At 34.8% G+C, this 22,398-nt stretch overlaps 2 protein-coding genes across 6 annotated transcripts; both read left to right on the top strand.

Annotated features, from left to right (window-relative positions):
• The first annotated feature begins 3,934 nt into the window (after positions 1–3,934).
• LOC147292226 (Protein kinase superfamily protein) lies at positions 3,935–8,091 on the top strand. 3 transcript variants are annotated; one of them, XM_086238644.1, is made up of 8 exons: positions 3,935–4,094; positions 4,490–5,004; positions 5,352–5,517; positions 5,607–5,657; positions 5,759–5,941; positions 6,075–6,168; positions 6,510–7,279; positions 7,389–8,091. In XM_086238644.1, exons 2-8 carry the CDS (start codon positions 4,541–4,543, stop codon positions 7,737–7,739), a joined length of 2,079 nt encoding a protein of 692 aa, XP_086094770.1. In that variant the 5' UTR covers positions 3,935–4,094; positions 4,490–4,540; the 3' UTR covers positions 7,740–8,091. The 3 variants fall into 3 exon arrangements, with proteins under 3 accessions (XP_086094770.1, XP_086094771.1, XP_086094769.1); XM_086238645.1 differs by having other exon boundaries at positions 6,507–7,279; positions 7,392–8,091; XM_086238643.1 differs by having other exon boundaries at positions 6,507–7,279.
• A 6,937-nt stretch (positions 8,092–15,028) lies between these two features.
• Positions 15,029–20,962, top strand: LOC147292225 (HIT-type Zinc finger family protein). 3 transcript variants are annotated; one of them, XM_086236519.1, is made up of 6 exons: positions 15,029–15,265; positions 17,324–17,563; positions 18,133–18,334; positions 18,817–18,885; positions 18,987–19,116; positions 19,772–20,962. In XM_086236519.1, the coding sequence occupies exons 1-6, from the start codon at positions 15,238–15,240 to the stop codon at positions 20,387–20,389; spliced, it is 1,287 nt and encodes a 428-aa protein (XP_086092645.1). In that variant the 5' UTR covers positions 15,029–15,237; the 3' UTR covers positions 20,390–20,962. The 3 variants fall into 3 exon arrangements, with proteins under 3 accessions (XP_086092645.1, XP_086092644.1, XP_086092646.1); XM_086236518.1 differs by having other exon boundaries at positions 17,204–17,563; positions 19,772–20,961; XM_086236520.1 differs by having other exon boundaries at positions 17,171–17,563; positions 19,772–20,961.
• The last annotated feature ends 1,436 nt before the right edge of the window (positions 20,963–22,398 follow it).

The raw sequence follows: 22,398 nt of genomic DNA, 5'->3' as shown, positions 1-22,398 counted from the left end.
TATCTAATTACATGATTACTCGAAACTTCAGGTTCGATGCTTAGGACTATAGGTCTATATGAATAAAATAATTTAAAGCAAAGATTTAAAACAAGGAATTAAATATAACAATTGCAACTGTAAAACATTGCAATAAGGAAACTTCTGGTTCTGATAAAAGAAATCAAGTAACATAGAACTTTTGGTTTCCATTCATGTAAACATAGAGAAGTTTTATTCTATTTGATTAATGAACTTTATGTTCTGATTCAATTGAGTAGCATCGGGTTCCAATTTTATTGAGAAACTTTAGGGCCCCATTGATTTTAATAAATGTGAAGGTGTTTGAGCCTTCAATAATTTGATAAGAATTGAGACATTTGCACTCATTTAATTGTATAAGAATTGAGTTACTCTTGACTCTCATTCGATTGTAAAAGAATTGAGGAACTTCTAGTTACTCATTCAATTTCATGATGATTAATGATCTTCTAGCCCTTAATCAATTTAATAAGGATTGAGGATCTTTTGGCCCTCAATTAATTTCATGATAATTAAGAAATTTCTAGCCCTTAATTGATTTAATGAGAATTAAAGATCTTCTGTCCCTTAATTGATTTTATTCAAGTATAAAGGAACTTTTAGTCCTGTTCATAAAACATGTACAATATGTATAGAGTATTAAAAAAATAACCATAATTAAAAGAACTAGTAAAATCACATTAAATAACTAACATAAAATGTAATGAAGTTATCTGGCATATAAATCTATTGGAGATACAATAAAAATTGAAAGTGTAATTCCTTTATATATATACAGATTCGATCAGGTGCGAACGTGCCACCGAGCACTCGGTAGCTATGCCTAGAGCTCGGCGAAGATTTTTTAAAATAGGCTAGCTCTGCTTCCTCCTCCTGGTTTTGAGGGCATAGGCAGATGGGTTCACCCTATCTCCTCATAGGATATAGAATGGCCTTTTATGGAGGCGTTATGTTAAGGTTTAGCTTTGAGATTTTGGGCAAATTCCAGAGCTAAACCATAATATAAATGCTGAAAAAGCAGGTCCAAGCGTTCGGTGCAAAATTTTTTTGCACTACCGAGTGCTCGGCAATGGTCTCCAAGCGCTTGACACCTGAATAGACCTATATATATATATATATAAGTATACATCTAAACATAATGCTTCCACACGAAGTCTTTGGATAAGTTACGATTGACATGTGTTTATCAAAGACATAAACTAATGACTATTAAACAAAAGGGAGCACGATTGGCCATTGATCACAAAACTTTTAGAGCAATATTATACAATCAAAGTTCGATATTAATATAAGGAGTCAGAATATAGTGCAAGTGTTTTGTTTGGTAAAAATACCTCATAAATTGAAATAAAATGATAGCAAACTTTAACTTTAGAGTTGTAGAACTTTGGGTCTCTTGTAATGTTCCAGGGCTTTGTATTGCCTTAGATTAACCTTATATAAAATGTGGAAACAAAGAAGCAATACTGATGATTTAGATTCTTCTTATATACAAGAATGCTCTAAAACTAACTTATTAGCATGTTAATATAAAGCTAACCACCCTGTTGGGCCCACTGCATAATGTAATCTCAAAATCCGAACCATCCATTTTTTAGGCCATACTTCAAAGATCATCTCTATCAAAAATCTCAAAATCGAAAGTCATTTAGCCATTTGATTATGATAACAATTATTTATATGCTTTTATTAAAAACAGTAACTGTCTATTTATTTGATCACAATTAGATGACTAAATGATTTCTAATGTACTTGATTTTTTACAATGATGATTTTTGAAGTATAACCTAAAAAATGAATGGTTCGGATTATGAGATTAGTTATGTGGTGGGCCCAAAAGTATGGTTAGTTTTGTATTAAGTTAATAACTAGTTAGTAATTAGTTAGCATGGTTAGTTCTGATGGTTTAAATTCTTCTTATATAACATTAATATTATATGTGTTTTTATACATAAAACAAAAAGACATAAGTCACATAACATATATAAATAAGAGTTGCAATGACAATGATATAAACCGTAAACCATAAATAGACATGCATATCGATGAATTATAAATTATTTTCGTAACAAACTGTCAAATGTTTATCTCAAATCTCATAAATTGCACGTATATAGAAAAAGGAAGTAGAATAAAACCATCTCAATATTCAACAACACCAATGAAATACCAACAACAACACAGCCTATATAGCATTCTTTAACCCACTTGCAATACGCCAAAGCAACCAATCTAGTAATTGCATTCATTAAAAAAAAAAACAATTGTGCTTTTATTGAGTAAAATTAAATTTAATATCCACATAGCACATTGGTAGTTTATGGATGTTAAACACCATTCAAGTTGTTGTGCACATCATCCTGAATTTGCAAAGATTGACGTGAATTTTCAAAGATTGAGGTAAAACATCTGTATAATTTCGCTAAGTAGAGAACGACAATAAATGAATAAAACATAAACATATAAATAGAACAACTCTAAGATTAAGAGAATTGGTCAAAAGCAAGTTGCACCATATGACTCTTAAATCTAGAAGAGTTTATAAGAAAATAAAATAATATAAGAGAAACTATCGTGTCGATAACGTGTTATAAAAAAAAAAAAAAGAGAAATATATATAAAAGAGCACAAGAGAGATAAGTGGGAAGAAATCAGAATATCTTTCTCATTCAATAAGACCTCTATTTATAGGCTCTTGGATGAATAAAGATAAACCCTTAAGGTCTCTTATTTTACATTGTATTGGACTTCTCTTAATTATCTATACAATTGCTCTAGATAAATATAAGAGATAAATATTAAACATGATAATGGACATCCACATAATTAATGATACTTACAACAATATCTACTTAACAAACCCATCTTAAATTTTAAAAAAGAAAAATTTACTCTAAACATCCAACCAAATTTATAAAAGTAAATAATTTTATGGGTAATTTAAGTAAAAAGCCAAAATGAGAAAAAAAATTTAACTAAAAGTCTATCCGGCTCAAAACTTAAGTCCCATAACAAAATTTTTACCAAGCACTCGACAATTGCATATGCAACTTGCATCTCCAACCTAAAAATAGGATAGGAAATAAAACAAGCAACCAGATTTAAGGCCAAAAGCAAATGAAACGGTTTTGACCCACTAAAAAAGTTTAGACGAAAGATAGGACCACTTCTTCAAAGAGTGTACTATCTAGAATGAGTCTAGTTTGAGTTATACTTGTAAATGAATTTATCTTTTCAAATTATCATAGTGATTGCTTATGTGGACTAGATTCCGTGGTTCAATAAAAAATTTTGCGCGTCAACAAATTGTTTGTGATTGATGTAAAAGTTGATCAGTTGTTTTAATTGTTTAATCCGCTGCATAATTTTAACCAACTTGGTAATTAATTTAACTTTGGATTGAATTTTAAACATATATACCTCCTTTAAAGCTTATTTAGTGATCAATTTGGGATTTTGACAAATCGATCCGTGTCATGAAACTACTGCGCTCTTTGGTGGGAAGGGGGGGTGTCCGAGATTTGGGTCCCAACCCAGCCAATGTCCTAGCGCGTGCCGCAAGACTAGTCACTGTAAGTCTGTAATTGACAATTGTTATTAAAATTTCAGCATGGAAAAATTTCATCCCCAAACAAATTACGACACCAGTCATCTCCCAATAGTCTAATTACACGTAATGGTGACAAGGGTCATTCCTCAATGATCTCATAGTCATAGGTCCTGATCTAGACCGGTTCCTACAGCAAAAGCAGAGAACCCATGCCCAGGTACATGGAGCAGGTCTTATATAGAGGCCCAGTAGATACTGCCATTTCGATTTGCCGCCGGCCCGCCCCACCTTCATTTCTCTCTCTCCATCCATTTTCCATTTATATTATATTATTATTAATTAATAATTTTACTATTATATTATGATTTTTGTGTTTCTTACTTTCTTTAAATAAAAGAATTTGGACAAAAGGCTCTTTCAGAGAGACACAGAGTCTGAATGAGCACGTAATCTAAGCCCTTCTTCATATTAGATCTCTGATTCTCTGAAGCTCCAAACCCAATTCCCAATCTAATACCTCAAGGTACACCCACAACGGCCGGTCTAATTTCCATTTCATTGATTATTGTGTTTGCTTCAGCTTCATTCTTCAGATCTGCTTCTAGGAATTTGATCCTTTTTGTAGCTTCAGATCCATCCATTTGCTATTTACTTTCTTTTTCTGGGTTCTGCTTTTTGTTCAAACATCGATTTCAGGATTTAATCGAGGTTATTATTCATTTGAAAACATGAAACAATTGTATATCTAAAATGAATTAATGGGTTAGCTAGTGAAACAGTGATCGACTTGCAGTTTTTCTTTATCCCAACAAATTCGAAGTTGGCGATTCATGTAAATGCTTTAATAAGTGATCATCTTTAATGGGTTTTGATTTTCTTTAATGGGTTTTAATTTTGATGCATGGTGTTGCTACGCAGTGTTTTGGTGTTCATTGTATTTGTATCCATCCATCCATCCATACATTCATCATGTGGAGGTTCAAGCCTTTCATGCATAAGGAGCCAACTGGGCTCGAAGGCCGGTCCATTGATGTTGGGAATCTCAAGATTCATGTGAGGAATGCCATTGCCGAGGGAGGGTTCTCCTGCGTTTACTTAGCGCGGGACGCCGTGCATATGTCGAAGCAGTATGCTTTGAAGCACATCATATGTAATGATGAGGAGTTGCTGGAGTTGGTGATGAAGGAGATCTCGGTCATGAAGTCACTCAGAGGACATCCCAATGTTGTCACACTCCATGCCCATACCATCTTGGATATGGGGCGCACAAAGGAAGCACTCCTTGTCATGGAGTTTTGTGAAAAGTCTTTGGTTACTGTACTGGAAAGTAGAGGAGCTGGTTTTTTCGATGAGAAACAGGTGCTTGCAATCTTCAGAGATGTGTGTAATGCGGTTTTTGCAATGCACTCTCAGTCCCCACCCATTGCTCATAGGTAATCATCATCTTTCAGTTAACAATTCTTATATTGACAATGTCGGTATGATTATGGTTCACCTTGTTTTGTCAATCAGATGCATTAACAACTCAGTGTCAGTGATGCTTAATAATCTTGATATATTGTTGTTCTGGTTGAAACTTGAAACATAATTTTTTTCAAACCATTACCCATCCATTGTAATCTGTTTTAATCCCATGTAAGATGAAAATGAGAATAGATCTGATCATTTAAAGTGAGAATGATTAAGAAATTGTCATATTAATGAAAGATAAATTTTATATTCATGTACTCCTCAATAAACATTTAATAATTGATACTTAATGTCCTAATTGCATGTTCAGGGACTTGAAAGCTGAGAATGTTCTGTTGGGGCCTGATGGAATATGGAAGTTGTGTGATTTTGGAAGCACCTCTACCAATCACAAGCGGTTTGAGAAGCCTGAAGAAATGGGTATTGAAGAAGACAATATCAGAAAGCACACAACACCTGCCTATAGAGCCCCTGAGGTTGAACCAAAAACTTGTTTTCAATACCTCAACATGTAATCTTCAATTTTTAAAAATGTTTGATTCATTTCTTCCTCCTTTTGAATTAGATGTGGGATCTGTTTCGGAGAGAACTTTTAAACGAGAAAGTAGACATATGGGTAAGTCAATTGGGTCCTCTAGACCACTCAGAAGTTTTGAAACAGTTAAATATTATTTTTCAAATGTTACTGAGAGCTGAGACTGTACTTTCTTTTTGCAGGCTCTTGGCTGCCTTCTCTTTCGCATTTGCTACTTCAAAAGTGCATTCGATGGAGAGTCAAAGCTGCAGATCTTAAATGGAAACTATCGCATTCCAGAGTTACCCAAATACAGCTCGTCTATTACAGATCTAATCAGAGATATGCTTCAGGCTTCACCAGACGACAGACCAGACATCACGCAGGCAAGCGCTTTGCTTGATTGGCCATTCATCTCCATGAATTTAGGTTAGTTTTAGATCATTTGCGTCCATGCAACAGTAGGTGTGAAAATTCTAACACTTTTTACTAATGTTTTTCCCCCCTTGGTGCTGGCAGGTGTGGTTTCGTGTTAATGAGCAGATACCAGTTGGTTTACAGAAGTCTTTACCGGATGGGCCACCTGAAATGAACTCTTATGAAAAACATGAAGGTGAGGATGGGAACATCAGAGCATTACATGTTAGCTAAAACTTCGTTGTTACCTGTATGGAATGAATTTGTTATTTGGTCCTCAATGATCCTTGTTGAAATTATGCCAGAACTCAATTGCAATTCTAAGAAGTGCTTGACATTGTGGTTTTTGTTGTCTTTGACGTTTAAACCTTATTTCTACCTTTTTCTTCCTGTCAAACAAATTCCGCTTTCAGTTTTGAAAGTAGTATCACTACTCTATTGAAACTTCTAAGAGTATAAGATCAAAAATATTAATTAAAAAGAATTGATGTTTGAAGCTGTCAGTTTTGATGTGACTCCTTTATTGCAAATCAGCAGGTTTTCCAAAGCCTGCAAACAAGTCATCCCCGGTGCCTCGTAGAAGTCCACCACCACCACCTTCAGTTGGAGAATCAGCTAGAAATTCATCACAATTGTCAACTACGTCTAGGGCAGGGGGAGGTGGAGCACCGCTTGGTGCATTCTGGTCCACTCAGCATGCAGATAACTCACTTGCTGAAGAAAAGAGTATACCTAAGTTTGATGATGAACCATCCAGTCACAACACAATTAAACTTGAAGGGGTTCATCTGGAGATTCATCCTTTACCCAAGAACAGTGCCCCTATAAAAGAGGAAAATGCACAAACTTATGCTACACGGAAAAACTCGCATGCGAAATCGCATAAGCCTGAGGATGGACCTTCAAAGGACTTTGAAATAAGTTTCTTTCAGAAGGATACAGACCATGCTGCTGAGAAGCCAAAGGCATCTAAATCTGAGAGTGCAACTAGTTTTCAAGACTCAGCATTTAACTCTTTTGTTGCTGAATTTGATACTAAGAAGCTCAGCTCAGGAGCTAGTAATAAGAAATCAGAAAAAGAAGCATTAGAGGCTGAAGTAGAGAGATTAAAAGAGCAGCTGAAGCAAGCCAACTTGGAAAAGGCTGAAATAACTTCCAAATTTGAAAAGCTATCTGCCATCTGCCGATCTCAAAGGCAGGAGTTACAGGAGCTTAAGCAGACGCTTGCTGCTAAAACACCGTCACCGAATAAAGATGCTTTGAGAAATCAATCTTCACCTGGAGTCCAGCCATCTGTCAATTTGCCGGTATCTTTTGAATAATTTGTGTGTTAATTTTACAACTGTTTTGACTTTTAAATTTTAGTTGTTTCCTCTCTAGTATTTATTTACTTGATAGAATTTATTACTTCTGCAGCAGAGGGAGAAGATTGAAGGAACTATTTGGGAACTCCAGCAAACTTCAAGTCCAGAGCCAAAGTCATGGCAGCCGTTTGTAGAGGAGCCCAAACCTCTGCAGCCTTCTTCAACAGACAACACCAGCAAATCTGTCAGGACAAGAAATGGTCACCAGAACAAGCAAGCCACTCAAGTAAAAACTGGTTTTGAATCGTGGGGTTTTGGAGCAGAGAGTTTTACTGCTGTGCCCACTGGAAGCACACAGATATCAAGACCTATGGGTGAAGGAAATAGTTCTCAGCGCTTTGGCGATGCAAAGGTTATGGAGAGCAAGTCAGCTTCTCAACCTGCTGGATGGGCTGGCTTCTAATTAAGGCAAAAACTGGGATGCTTTAAGGAGATATTTGATAACCCTGACAATGTTGTTGGAAACAATGGTCAGCAAAATGAGAGTGGAAATTAAGAGATACATGGCTTTCGTTTGAATTTGATTTTGTGCTTTTGAGTGTGCTGGTGTTTTATAGATTCTGTTCTGCCTCTTCTGTGGTGGAACATGTACACATATGTTTCTCAGTCTGGACCGATTGGCAGACTGCAAGTGTATACTTTTCTGCATATCTGAATTGTTGGCTAAGGAAAAAGTCTCTATTTGATCGACATTGGTAGTGTTGGCATGTGAAGTGACCTCTATCCTTGGCAACCCAATGACATAAAATGTTGACAACTAGTCTTCTCTTTTTACTAATCCTAATTGCAAAATAATAAATCCTTATGAAAGCTCAAGACAGCTAAGTACTAGTTCAAGCTAATTTGGTATGATCAAACTTAAAAAGTGTTGAACACTTTGTATTTTACTTGGGAAATAGTCTATTGTACTTCATTTCTAGGACAATTTCACTCTTACTCCAAAAATTGATGAACTTTCTTAATTTGGTTTTACTCAAAACACACTCATAATTTCCTAAATACCTTGATAGATATTATTTTTTGATTTTTTCCAATTGCCATGATAGAGCATCAACATCCCGCTGCCTTGCCTACAGATTTTGCATAGCAACCATACTAGCAGATACCATTTGCTGTGATGTAAATGGTGATTTGGGCAGCGGGCCATGTGGGTTTCATCAACTAGTTACCTTTAGGAAAGTTTGGTTTTCATGTTTTGGTTTTGCAATTTGGATTCCAGGTAGGGGTGGGCACGGTTCGAAAAATCAAACCACAGCAATATCCATAACCAAACCAAAATTTTCAAAATGGCCAATTGAAGAACCAAAACCAAATTGTCCCTAGCCAAAACCAACAAGTTCGGTTAACCGAGCTTTTTTTTTGGTTGGTTCGAATAACCGCATAACCACAAGCTAAGAAACAATATCAAAATCAGAGAGATGGAAGTGAGATAGAGAGCGGCCAAGAGGAGAGGAGAGAGAGAGAGAGAGAAGGATGCGACCTATAAACTATATATACGAACTATAGACTAAACCTATAAACTATAAACTATAAACTATATACTATATAAACTATATAAATATAAAGTATATAAACTATAATAGATATATACAAACATATATAAATTATAATAGGGGGTTTAATTTACTCTATAATAGGTGTTAAAACTATATATAAACCAATTAATATATATTATAAGTGTGGTTCGGTTACAACCACAAATTTCAATATTGAAAACAAAATCGAATCGTAAACTTTGGTTTGGTTTGATAATCAAAAAAAAAAAAAAAACCAAACCAAACCGATCGGATCGGTTTGATTCGAAACTCGATTTTTTGGTATTTTTGCCCACCCCTAATTCTAGGTTAGTTTCCTTTAGTTAATTTGGACTTAATATTTACTTTTCCTAGTCAGAAACAGAATGAGTTTAGTTTCTTATATAAAGGCTAGTTTGGGTTTGTAATCGTTAAGACATTTTATTAATTGTGAATCAAATTGAGATCTCTGCGGTGGTCTCCAGGTGGTCAGCAACAACATAAACATAGTCATCGTCTGTACGGTGTGGCCGTGCTCGATCAAAACTATTGTCATAAAGTAGAAGAAGATAAAATCCCTAAATCCTGAAATTATAATTGTCAATTAGAATTAGACCAGTAGCAAAAATATAGTCATAGAATTCAAAGCAGTAGCAGCTAATTTAAAAAAGTAATGACAAGAACGTTAGTTTTCAGTGAAAGAGCATCTTCCTAAAAAAATCATAGGCGAAATCCTGGAGAGGTTGCCGTCCGTCAAATCTGTAATCAAGTGTAACGTGGTGAGATGTCTGATCAAAAGCTCTACCTTGATTGGCGACCATCTCAGTCGAAACCAAAACCAAAACCAAAATAGAAACGATGATGATGTTGGTAGTCTCCTTCTACTAAGGCAGTTCAAAGATAATGCATTCTTGTTGTATTGGGATAAGCCTGCTGCATCTGCATTTGGATTTGGATTTGGATTTGGTGGTGAGTATGCCATTATCAATAATACCAATACCAAGTTTATAACTCCTTTCACTTACAAATTACCTTACAAACCTCCCTACCTAAGAGACAAAGTTAGTTCTTCAAGTGAGTGTTTCAATCTGGTCGGAACTTGTAACGACCTCATTTGCCTTGCTAATGACGATTGCTTACTCCAGTCCCTACAATAATTTGGAACCCTTCGGTTATAAAATTTGTGACTTTGCCTAGCATTTTTATTACTCCCCTTTATCAGGGATCATATTATTGGTGATGATAGGCTTATACAAAATTCTACCTTTGGCTATGATTCGCAGACCAATGATTATAAAGGTTTTGAGGATTTTGAGTAATATTTCTTCTAGTAGTTCTGTTGGGGACACCCCATTTGGGGTTAAGCTAGGTTTACTCCTTACCCAGAGGCTCTTGGAAGACTCTTAGTCTAGTTGATGTTGCTTTTCTTGGTTCCTTTCGTCTTGCTCAACAAAACCCTAAACCTCTTAGACATGTTTTTGTCAGTGATGCTCTACATTGGCTTGTACCTCGTCACAGAAACTGGGAAGAATGTCTCATTGTGTCCTTTGATATGGTCACTGAATCATTTGGTGAGATAAAGATGCCTGAAGCTTTGAGAAACCATACCAGGTTGTTACCCCATTCTTTCAATACATGAGGACTCCCTTGCCTTGATTGACGTTGAGGTTGAGATTGACCTAAGACTAGGAATAACAAGTTATGATCTCCACCTATGGGTCATGCAATAGTATGGCCGGTGCGGCGGAATCGTGGACTAAATTATATAGTGTAACCCAGCACGACTTGTAGGGGATTTAAGACCCAATCCCTAGCTAGCCAATTAATAAAAAGTGCAAGCAACAATAGACAACAACAAAGAAATCCAAAAATGCCAACAAATTCCAAATATTTTAGGTCAAGAGCAAACAAACCCCAATAAATAGCAACACCCAACAAGCAAGCAAAACAAAGAACACACCGATGTAACGTGGTTCACCCGGCCAATGTGACCAAATGGGCTACGTCCACGGAGTTGCTAAGGTTCCACTACTGAATAAGAAGAAGAACAAGAGGGAGAATCCCCAAATACAAGAGTTCACAAGTGTATCTCTCACTCACTCTTAGGGATTACAAGATTTCTCACTCAAATCTCTCAAGTGTTTCTCTCCTTCTCTCCCCTCTCTTTTCACTCTCTCTAAATATGAAAAATCAAGGTTTAGAATGCCCATAAGTTCCTATTTACACCGCATAAGACTTAAGGCTTATATTAGGGCAAAATGGGAACATTTGGAGGTCAAAATTCGCATAAGTAAAAAGGGCCGAGGCAGCGGCTTTGCCTCTGTTAAAAACAGCTCGAGCTTATTGCTCGGTGTAAAAAATGGCTCGAGCCATTTTGGACAGACACCAATACACACTCACAACCTTGTTGCCTTCTTTAGTGGATTAATCCCAAAAGTTCTTGGAATAATTCCACTTGCCAAAACACATCAAAACTTCTTTGAAATTGGCTTCACACTTCAACACGACCAAGAGGCCAGTCCCATCCCTTTTGCTTTTAAAAGCAGTGGCGAACAAGTGTTCAAAATGGTTACTAAAAGTGGTACGTACGCACTTGCTAATGGTGGATTTTAAGACCAAACAAGTTAAATATTCTGGAGTTGATGATGGGTCTGACTACTAGTCAATGGATTCTTTTGTAGAGAGCCTTGTCTTACTTGATCAATCCAATGCTATTTCTTACTAAGTAGCAGCAAGCAAGAAGCAATATCAGGTCTGTATTTTTGTTATTTGGACTATATTTTTGCTATTTCTTGCTATTTCTATTAATTAATTAATTAATTTATTTTTTTAATCTGGGACTCAAAATTAATGAATTAGGTTTGGCAGATCAATGTCTCTATTATATATATATATGGTTTGGTTGTTGATGTTTAGGCAGTGAGTACTTATTGTTTCACTTGAACTAGATTTCTCTATAATATGTATGACTTGGTATGATGTTTTAGCAGTGAGTACTTATTGTTCTATTTGAACTAGATTTGTTTCTCATTACAATTAATCCACTTCTTCTAGCAATTTCAATTGAAACCTCTGGGAGGAATAAAAGATTTAATGGTTTCAGCATTTATAAGCTCATTAATAATTCCAATTTTGATGAGCTAAACAATACTATTTTTTTATAGGGATTAATGTCAATTTGGTTCCTAAACTATTATACTTGTATTAGTTTGGTCCTCAGACTTCTAATTTGGAAGATTTAGTCCCTATACTTTTTTCAATTTTGCCAATTGAGGTTGTTCAGTCAATTTCATTTCATAATAGGACAATAATTCTAGTTTGTGCCCTTCACCATTCTTGTATGTTTCACAATAATTTATTTCAAAAGTACATAATTGAAAGTAATAGTACATAATTGAACTTTCAAAATTGACATAATTGAACTTTCAAAATTGACATAATTGGACGGAAAATGTGTAAATTGACTGAACAACCCCAATTGGCAAAATTGAAAAAGTCTGGGGACTAAATTTTTCAAATTAGAAGTTTAGGGACCAAATTGATACAAATATAATACTCTGAAGACCAAATTGGCATTAATCCCATTTTTATATATGTCCTCTCATAGTGTGTGGCTATCTCTCTTTTTCATATTAGGAAAAATTCATTCACTCAAATGCATTTGAGATATTCTTTTTCCTCCGATAGCCACGATAGAGCATCAACATCCCATTGCCTTCCCTATAGATTTTGCATATCAACCACACTAGCAAAGCACAACTTCTGATGCTGCTGAAGAAGTGAATTATGGGTTATAAGCTAGTCTCTAATGAGTCAGGCTTAATGAAACACTTAAGCAATTTAATTGTTTCCACAAGACAAATTGTGCATGTATAATCATTTAATCAAATATGGAAATCCAAAATAAGCAACACATAATTATAATTGTAACAAGTGTATAAAAGAAAGTAACTTTTCATTAATCCAAGCATGTGAATCAAATTCATGTTTGTGGTTGCTAAGAAAAATGTAAATATTAGTTCTAAACTATAATAAATTTAGTAACACCACCAAAACCAAAATTAGTAAAATTTGGGGTGTTACATTAGCGTACGCTTTTTACTCTTTTTTTTTTTTTTTTTTTTTTTTTTTTTTTTTTTTTTTTTTTTTTTTTTTTTTTTTTTTCATGTTTTACAATGTGGCCACTATTCAACAAAAACTATACTAAAAAAAGGTGTAAACATACCTTTTGTCTTTCTCTTATAAATTTGTTAAAAGTTCATTAACCAACATAAAATGCAAAAAATGCAGGGCTAATTACAAATAAATTAATGAGATAATTAGACTTAGATCTTTTAGAAAAACAATTTTTAGATGGAGACTGGGGGTATTTTAAAATTTATAAGAAAATCTTTTTATTTCATAATAATTTATGTATAAGAAAATCATTTTAATTCATAATAAAATAATTCCTCGATTTGAAGGGTATTTCCTTCTATTTGAAGGGTATTTCCCCTCCTAGGGTGTAGAGTGGGCTTAATAGAGGCTGTATGCCCAAAATCTTGAAGTTAAAACCTAATATAAAGCCGTCAAAGAAAAAAAATAAAATAACTTAATTAAAAATCCTAAATCACTACCGGTTTTAGTTTAAGAAATACTCATAAAATGGACTGAACTCTAAGTCTCCCTAAATTAATAAAACTTTTTACAATTAAATTTTAATCAATGCAATTTTTCATAATTTCATTTTTTAATCACTATTGACCAAAATGAAAAAAAGATAAATTACAATAAATTAATAAACGTACATTACCATTCAAATTTAGATTTGTATTAGGTTTGTGTTTGACTGCTACGCAGCAAAACGACTTAGCTCACAGGTTTTGGGCACCAAAAACCCGAAACCTAAATCATAAGCCATAAGCTCTAAAATCCTAATTCTAAACCCTAAACCCCATTTATATACCATGCACCTCATTTCTATACCATAAACTAAATTAAGGGCAACGTCATAATTTTACGCTCATAAGTAATAAAAAAAGGGATGAGCAAATTGAAATTTTCTAATGCACCAAAATACATGACATAATCAAGTGGATTGAGTTTAGTGACTAAAATGAGATATAATTTCAAAACTCATTGACTTTTATGGGAAAATAAAATTTACATTAACTTTTATGTAATATTGAAATGTTTTATTGATTTAAATGTAATTTGCTAAAAAACTAAAGCTTATGGAGTCACATCTACCCTTATTATATTTGTCATTACAAAATTCCTATCGAATAGGAACTACCGTTGCATAGTTCTTGTCAAACAAGAATTATAAACACCATAAAACACATCAAGCACTTTTTTTTCTTTTGGTCATTTTAAGCGCTTTTTTTTTTTTTTTTGAAAAGTTGATTTATTTGCCATTATGTGGACCTTTTTAAGATTTTAAAATAGAGAAAATTATAATAATGGTTTTCAAACTTTACTTTTAGTATCACTTTGGTTCATGAACTTATTTTTTGAATTATATAATCTATGAATTTTCACCTGTGTATCACTTTAGTTCATTCCGTCAATTTCATCTGTAAATTTTTGGTCAATTTTAGTCATGTATATACGTTGGGGAAAGAAAGAGGGGAGTTATCATTTTTACATTTCAAAAGTGGTTTACATGCTTGATACGTGACTAAACTTAACGGAAAAAGTGGATGAAATTGACAGAATGAACTTAAGTGATACACGGTGAAAGTTCGCGGACTATAGAATTAAAAAAAAATTAAGTTGTAGACTAAAGTGATACAAAAGGGTAAAGTTTGAAGATCATTGTTGTCATTTGCTCTTGAAAATATTAAGTAGGTTAATTTAATAATAGGGGTATAATGGACTTTAAAATTATTTACTTTTATAAATTTGATTGGGTGTGTAGAGTAAATTTTTCTTTTTTAATTTTAAGATGGGTGTGTTAACTTTATTTTTTAGGAGTCTGTAATCCTTTAGTTTTTTTATTTTTAGAAAAAAAAATACCGGAGAAAGAGAAAGAAAAAAGAAAGTCGCAAGAAATTTAAAAAATTAACTCAAATTTAAGTTAATTAAAGACTTTTAACTTTTTTTTCTTTTTAATCTTTAAAACTTTAATCCTTGATTTTTTTTAAACATGGTTAAAAGGTTAAACAAATTTTTAGTTTTCCAAATTTCTCTACTCAGCAGACAAGAGTGGTGTGGGTTCTCCAGTGGCACTGATTTCTCTTCCGACCGCCACTAATTTCACTCTCTATACTTTCCAAAACCTCTTCTCCACGAAACGCGAACACAGAAGACACACTCTTCAATCTTCAACCCCGTCGTTGTTTTGCGATTTTCGTGCGGTGTCGTTTTGGAGCTGTGTTTCGATTTTGATGAGGGTTTCAACTGCCCATGGACTACGAGCCCTACGATAGCAGCGGTAAGTTTACTTTTAAGAGATTCATTCTTTTCAGTAATTAGGGTTTACTTGAAGTTCTTTATTTGCTGAATTTGGGTTAGGGTTTGAATTTTTAATTCTGAACAAAATTCTATTTTTGCTGCTCGGAACAGTATATGGGGGTTCTGGGGTTGGTTGCATTGAGCGAATTCGGGTCCCCAACTGTAATTATGGTGTTTAGTGATATAAATTCAATTGCTTGGTGACTTTAGCCATGTCATTGTGACAAAGCATGAGGTTCTTTGGTGGACTGGTAGCAAGTTGTTGCTTTAGACTATTTGAGTTTGAACCTTTAATGTTGGAGTTCTTGTATCAAAGATTGTAAAGAACTAAACCTCAAATTCTTGGTTTTCGAAATTTGGGGTTCCTTTTGAGTAAAATTTTATGTGGGATTGATGCTTTTTTAGGTTGCTGAAGAGAGAGAGAGAGAGGAGGATTTGAAATCAATTTTTCTACGATTCACACAATTTATTAGTTGACACAAAACTTAGAATAAGAAGAAAGAATTGTTTTCTATCATAGAAAATAAATTAAAACGAGATGGAAAAAAAAGATAGGGAGGAAAAACTATTAGGAAAAAATAAGGAGCTAATTGTGATGCAAATTAAGAAATATACATATCTAAATTTGCTAAAGCAAATTGAACTAAAAATTTAATAGAAATGATTGAACTTATATCTTAAGAGATTAATTTAGCATCACTAAGCACCAGACGGTTGATCGTTTCTTTGAAAATTACTGCTGCTGACCACATTCCAGAGTTTTAGGGGAAAATAAGAAAGTAGGAATCTTCCACATTGTATGACATTGGTTTTGCTGATCTCCAATGGTTTACAAATTAATTGATAAGAGAAACAGTCATACTTTTAAGCATGATTATGTATTTGTTATGTCAAATATGCATGTTAGGGGTTAACACATTCACAGTGGAACCTTTCCAGAAGAGGATATTGTGGGTGAGAATTTATGTAGAATAAGGGCATCAAAAGTGTATGCCAGCAGAAGAAAGCCTTTGACTCTTTACATGAGGGCACCTATGCATGTATTTGGTTTTAATCTGTGTGCTGTTTGAACTTTCTTTCAGCTTTTTCAGGCACTAGTGCGTTTGTTTCTTTGAAGTTTGGTTTTACATCTAGTTTCAGTTCCTAAACAAAAGCTTGTGTTGTTAAGATATTATGTCATGCCATACCTTAGTTCTGATATCTTACAAAAAAAAAAAACCTCAGCGGTGCCATTTTGCTATAAATTTTTCCCGCACTGTGATAAAGCTAGTAGTTATGATATATAATACATGTTTTGCCATCTCATCTGTATCTCACCATTGTATGTTGATTGTGATGTACCTAACAATATGCTACCCGTATCATACAATACATTATGTATTGACATATCATATGATACATAGGGTTCTTAATTGAAGTTTAATTGGGTTCACTTAAAGATGACTTGAGAGCTGTCAGATGCTTCTTTGTTTTGAATTGAACTTTACTTGGAAAGGCAGTTTAATGCATCTTGAGGACCAAATGGTTTTGGAGATGTTCTATAAGATGAGTTCTTTGAATGAGTTCTTCATTTTAAAATGCGGAATATATATGTAAGGGAATTATCTTTTTGAGCTTGATGTGTAGAAGTTAATCTGCTTTTGTTGTCAACCCGGTTAGTTCTTGAGTGTTTGTCAATCTGCCTTTATTTTCAATTTAATTTTTTTCCTATACATATGCACTTAAGAACCTGCTGAGTAGAAGCTTGCAGAACTGTTTCTGTGCATTGATTTTAAAATCAGATCATTGTATATCACTTTTGGTTTGTCATGGATTGGCAACCTGCAAGAAACTCTCTTTTTGATTTTAGTTTTCCACATTCCTGTAAATTCTGGCGATGTTGCAGACCTCATCTCAATGAAGTAGTATCCTTCCTCAGGTTTAACAGGAAGGGGTCAAGTTTCTAATAGGGTTTCATCTAGTGTCATTGTGAGTAAGCCTGCTGAAGGACCAACATTTGATCCCTTGATTTGTCCCTCCCCACCCAAACCCCTCTCAGTGTGTGTGAAAATGGAGGAACGAGGAGAACTAGCTTCAGCAAACCCAAAACTGAAAGACCCAGAAGTATGCAACGAGTGCAAAGCGAACCCATCAAAGTACAAATGTCCAGGCTGCTCCATACGCTCCTGTAGCTTACCATGCATCAAAGCTCACAAACAACGTACTGGTTGCATGGGCAAGAGGAAACAAACCCAGTTTGTCCCGCTCTCTCAGATAGACGATAATCAGCTGCTTTCTGGTATCTTCCAATACGCATTTTATTCAATGTTTTCAGTTTGAGAAGTTTTAATAATGGTGGGTTGTTTCTTTCCTTGAAAAAATTGATATGTTGGATGTGAATTTCAATACCCTTTAAGGCTCTGTTATTATTTTTTATGTTTTATGGGTATGTTATAGTCTGCTTGAGAATGCTTTAATGAAACTTGAATACTTATTGTATGGTTAAAAACTGTTTCTAGCTGTGGGAATTAACTTTAGAAGATTTGACTTCTTTTGTTGAATATCACTGCTTGTTCTTTCGTCCGGAATGCTTTTATGGATAAAGTGCAATGTTTGTTGTTAATTTTAGCATTGTTTGATATGTCTTCATGAACTTTGAGAACCCTTTTGGAGGTTTTTAAGATAAATAATGTATAGGATATAACCAGTCAAATTCATTCTTTTGTTTTCTTCTTAGGCAGAATTCCATACCTTTTTTCATGTTTAAAGAATTTTGCATGTTAAGCTCGAGAGTTGGCTTTAATTTTCTTGGTTTTCGTTCTCACATATTTTAACCATTGCATCTGTATTGGAAAATTCTCTGTGCAGACTTCAATTTGCTTGAGGAAGTGAAGAGGGTTGCTGAATCTTCTCAGAGATTGAGAAATAAGTTATGTAGATATCATTATTTTAGGCTGCCATATCACCTTAAAAGCCTTCGGAGTGCTGCTGCCAGTCGCAGAACTAAGCTATTACTTCTACCAAGTGGAATGTCAAAAAGGGAGAAGAATCAAACTCGATATGATCAAAGGTAAAATTTTCTCAAAACTTTTCACTCTAGATTGATGGGAGGATGGATTATTCCTTGGTCCCTGCATATGCTTTGGGATACCTGCGTTTCATGAAGATGATAGTTTAGTGTTCTGACATGTTATTTTAATTCCACTGTGGTATGAAGCAATAAGTCATCAAGTTGCAAACTTCTTGTCTCTATGAGAAGTATGATATCCGATGACTTCGTTCTTCTTCTTCTTCTTCTTCTTCTTCTTCTTCTTCTTCTTCTTTTTCCTTGTTAAATCTCTTAAATGTTGTTCAAGTGGAAGGGGTTACAAAAATTGAAAGGAGATGATGCGTGTCTTGACCTTTACATGTTGATTGACTTTTTTATGATTCTTCATGAGTGATACAGGAGACTTAGTTCTTTGAGTGTGGTTGATTTGAAGATTGCCACAGTGGGGCTCTAAATCAGTTATTAGTTTTCTTAATTATTTATGTTTGTGTGATCTGCTTCAGGAAGAAATGCATCTCATGGACGATTGAATGGCGATTTCACTCAACAGATGTTGTTCTAATTGACCATGGGTGAGAGTCTTTCTTCTTTGAGCAATCTAGTGATGTTTAATTTCCTAGTTAAGGCCTGGGTACAATACTTTGAAAACTGATGCATTTTGATGTTCATGCAGAGCAAATGAAAACATGAACCTCTACTCTATTATTGAGAACCATCTAAAACCTGGCCCATGGAATCATCCGTTAAGGCTATTCTGCAAGGAGAAGTTGGATTGTCTTAAGCTTTTTATCCGTAGATATCAGGTTTGTAATTTTTGTTTTCTGGTTGATGTTTAATAATTAACTGTGAACATCTAGAATATCAAGTTGAAACCTGAAAATAGTTAACCAGCTAGGTACCCCCTTGGTCAGGTTAAGGATATCCAACCAGTGTTTATTCTGGCCCTAACGCAAAAAGTGCAGTCTCCAGCAGTGAGCCTAAACTGTGTGACTGTTATCATGCACCATTACGTCTGATGTACCTTGCAATGTGTGTGTCTAAAATGCATTGTGTGTGTCTATGATGGATTGGAAACTGCTTTGGTTGATGGTGCATCATCTTCCTACCATCTTTTAATCTTGTAGGCTGACTTATGCTTTGCCCAACTGCTATGGTGTTGAAGTTGCAATTAACTTGGTTTTCATGGACACGCTTCTCTTGCAGGAATATATATTTATATATATATGTATGCATATAATTTTATATAATAAATGGGTATACTTGTAGGTCAAAACATACATAGACAGTTAGGTTGGGCTATGACTATGACGAAAAATTGTGTTCACTGGGCCAAATTAGAGTTGGCTTTTAATTGTAATATACCTACTTTGTAATGGTTGTATTACTTATGTTGGAAATATAGCAAATACTGCCTAATAAACAATTCTTTTTATTTTTATCTTTTGGCTGTTGTTACAGGGCGCTAGATCACCTTTCTGTGAGTTGGACATAAGAGTTCCAATAAGGCAGCAATTAGCCAACTTAGTTATTTTGGAATACCCGGTCATTTATGTTTTTCTCCCTTCACACAGTGTGGATTTTGAAGTAGTTAAAGATTCCGCTCCTACTGTTCGCAAACCAGAGCTTAAGACTTATGAAAGCAATGATCCGAGCCCTGGAGGTGTACCCTTTAAGGAGGAGGAATTAGAGGAAGACAACAGCCATCCTAAGGTGTTTGATCTCATGAAACATGAGACTTCAAGTTCCCTGCCTCATATCTCCAGTAGAAGCAGGTGTGAGAAAGCACTAAATAATTCATCAGATAAGTCTTTGTCTGCAACAGTAGCAGGAGGCAATGGTTCACATTCCAGTTCCAAGGTTAAGGAAGAAGGATCTTTTGAAGACATGGATTTTAATTTTGATCAAGGCTTAATAGACGCGTATTCAGATCTTATTGCCGAAATCAATCCTGATGATTTTCTTGATTTGGAAGGTGAATTTAACAAGGAAGAAGGGGTAGAAGAAGGAAAAATTTCACTTGTTAGGGAATTCTTATTAGCAGATGATGACATAGAGGAGGGAGAAATTTTAGAATAATTGGACTTAAAACTCAGAAGCTCTGGCTGTTCTAGATATTCCTGTGAAGCATTTGGTAACCGGTGATAACTGACTTAAAAGCATTTCATTTCGTTGTATGAAATCTTAAGAGGCTTTTGCTTTTCCCATCAGCTGTCACATGACAAGTCGATTCCTGAAGTCTTGTAACAGGGTTCATCTTGGTCCAATTAAGAAATTGGATATCTCTGCAACCATACCTATTCGGATCATTGGATAATTGTATCTGGTTTTATTAATTCAGTCTTTGAAATGGTTGGGAGAGACATAATTTGTTGCTACCATTAAGTACTACTTTGATATTTATTGTTTAAATGAATGAAGTATGATTAGGGCTGGGAACGGTATGGTAACCGTACCGTATTCCCCATACCACACTCCGACCGTTAGGAGTCGAGGAAGAAGAATTGAATTCCGATATTGTGTCGACGGTGGTCGAAAACTGCTTAATACGGTATCGGTCGGAATGAGACGGTGTCGGAACAGTAATGGGCATTCCGACACTATCCAAATTGAGAGAGATTGACAGAGGGCGATGGTGGTGATGGAGGTGAGAGACAGAGGGAGAGAATGCCAGAGGGAGGTGAGAGAGAGGGAGAGAATGACAGAGGGAGGCGATGGTAGTGACGTGGTGAGAGATAGAGGGAGAGATTGACAGAGGGAGGCGATGGTGGTGACGTGGTGAGAGATAGAGGGAGAGATTGACAGAGGGAGGCGATGGTGGTGACAGTGGTAAGAGAGAGGGAGGCCAAAAATGAAGAAGTGGAGGCGACCAAGAGAGAGAGTTTGCTTCTAGAGACAGATAGATGGAGGAGATGGAGTGGAGGCAACAGTGAGATTGATGATATATATGCGGTATTGGAATACCGATGGTATTCAAATACCTATACCATTTTTGATACCATTTTTGCAGGAACGGAACGATATTTGTGCCGATACCGCAAATGGCCAAAAACATACCGTACCATTAGAATCGGAAACGGTATGGTATCAGGATTTTGCGGTATTTTGGGAATAAAACCCACCCCTAAGTATGATGTATATGTAACACTGGTTGCCAAAATATAAAGCTTTCATTTGTAAAGTGAATACTAGAGTTTCATATATTGATTACAAAGGTGGGTCGTGTGAAGTCATCTTCCCCGAAGTCTATTTGGCTCCAATGGATCTAAATATTGATTTAGATTCTTTCCACTCCTAAATTTTTTAAAGGGAGATTTAGAATCCAGTTCATTTTATGAATCTTTTTTAGACTAAGACCGATAGTGATTAAGGGTTTTTAATTAAGTCTTTTTATTTTTTTTCTTTGACAGCTTTATGTTAGGTTTTAACTCTAAGATTTTGGGTGGACCGGAGTTAAAATCTAACATACAGCCACAACAAAATCTACTCTACACCCTAGAAGGAAAAATACCCTTCAAATAGGAAAAAATACCCTTCAAATTGGGGAATGATTTTATTATGAATAAAAATGATTTTCTTATAAATTAAAAGGACTTTATTATGAATGAAAATGAATTTTCTTATAAATTATTATGAATTAAAATAATTTTTTTTATAAATTTTAAAACATCTCCGGTCTCTATTTAAAAAATTATTTTTTTAAATGACCTAATCTTAATTATCTCTTTTTGTAATATCGGTTTAGACGTGGCATCTCTATAAATATTTTGTAACATGTTAGTTAGCTGGTGCCTGGTGGCCATCTTCCTATTTCCCCAAATTCAGGATAATTAATTACCAATTTCCCATGGAGGGAAGTTATATATGGTAATTAATTACCATAGATGTCAAACAGAATATCAGTCGCTTATGTTAACTCAAACGTCATTAGCAATCACGGATCCCTAGCTTCTTCCTTTTCCCTCACATGAAATTTCTCTTGGTCAAAGTATCCATACATCTGCTCATTGTTCAAATTGAATGGCCGGAAGATAATACCATCAAGCACAAATGTTTGGTAATCTTCGGAGTCAAACTCAGATAGGGTT

Source organism: Dryas octopetala, chromosome 3 (genome assembly GCF_963921425.1).
Source record: "Dryas octopetala chromosome 3, drDryOcto1.1, whole genome shotgun sequence".
Taxonomy (NCBI): Eukaryota; Viridiplantae; Streptophyta; class Magnoliopsida; order Rosales; family Rosaceae; genus Dryas; species Dryas octopetala.
Note: the sequence above shows the minus strand (reverse complement) of the source record. Positions and strands in the feature narration are given on the sequence as shown.

Excerpts from the sequence above, each read along its gene's own strand:
- LOC147292225 (XM_086236518.1), top strand. The coding sequence starts at position 15,238 with ATGGACTACGAGCCCTACGATAGCAGCG. Across the intron at positions 17,564-18,132 it reads CGATAATCAGCTGCTTTCTG|ACTTCAATTTGCTTGAGGAA; the intron begins GTATCTTCCAAT and ends TTCTCTGTGCAG. Across the intron at positions 18,335-18,816 it reads CAAACTCGATATGATCAAAG|GAAGAAATGCATCTCATGGA; the intron begins GTAAAATTTTCT and ends GATCTGCTTCAG.
- LOC147292226 (XM_086238643.1), top strand. The coding sequence starts at position 4,541 with ATGTGGAGGTTCAAGCCTTTCATGCATAAGGAGCCAACTGGGCTCGAA. Across the intron at positions 5,658-5,758 it reads ACGAGAAAGTAGACATATGG|GCTCTTGGCTGCCTTCTCTT; the intron begins GTAAGTCAATTG and ends TTCTTTTTGCAG. Across the intron at positions 6,169-6,506 it reads CTCTTATGAAAAACATGAAG|CAGGTTTTCCAAAGCCTGCA; the intron begins GTGAGGATGGGA and ends ATTGCAAATCAG.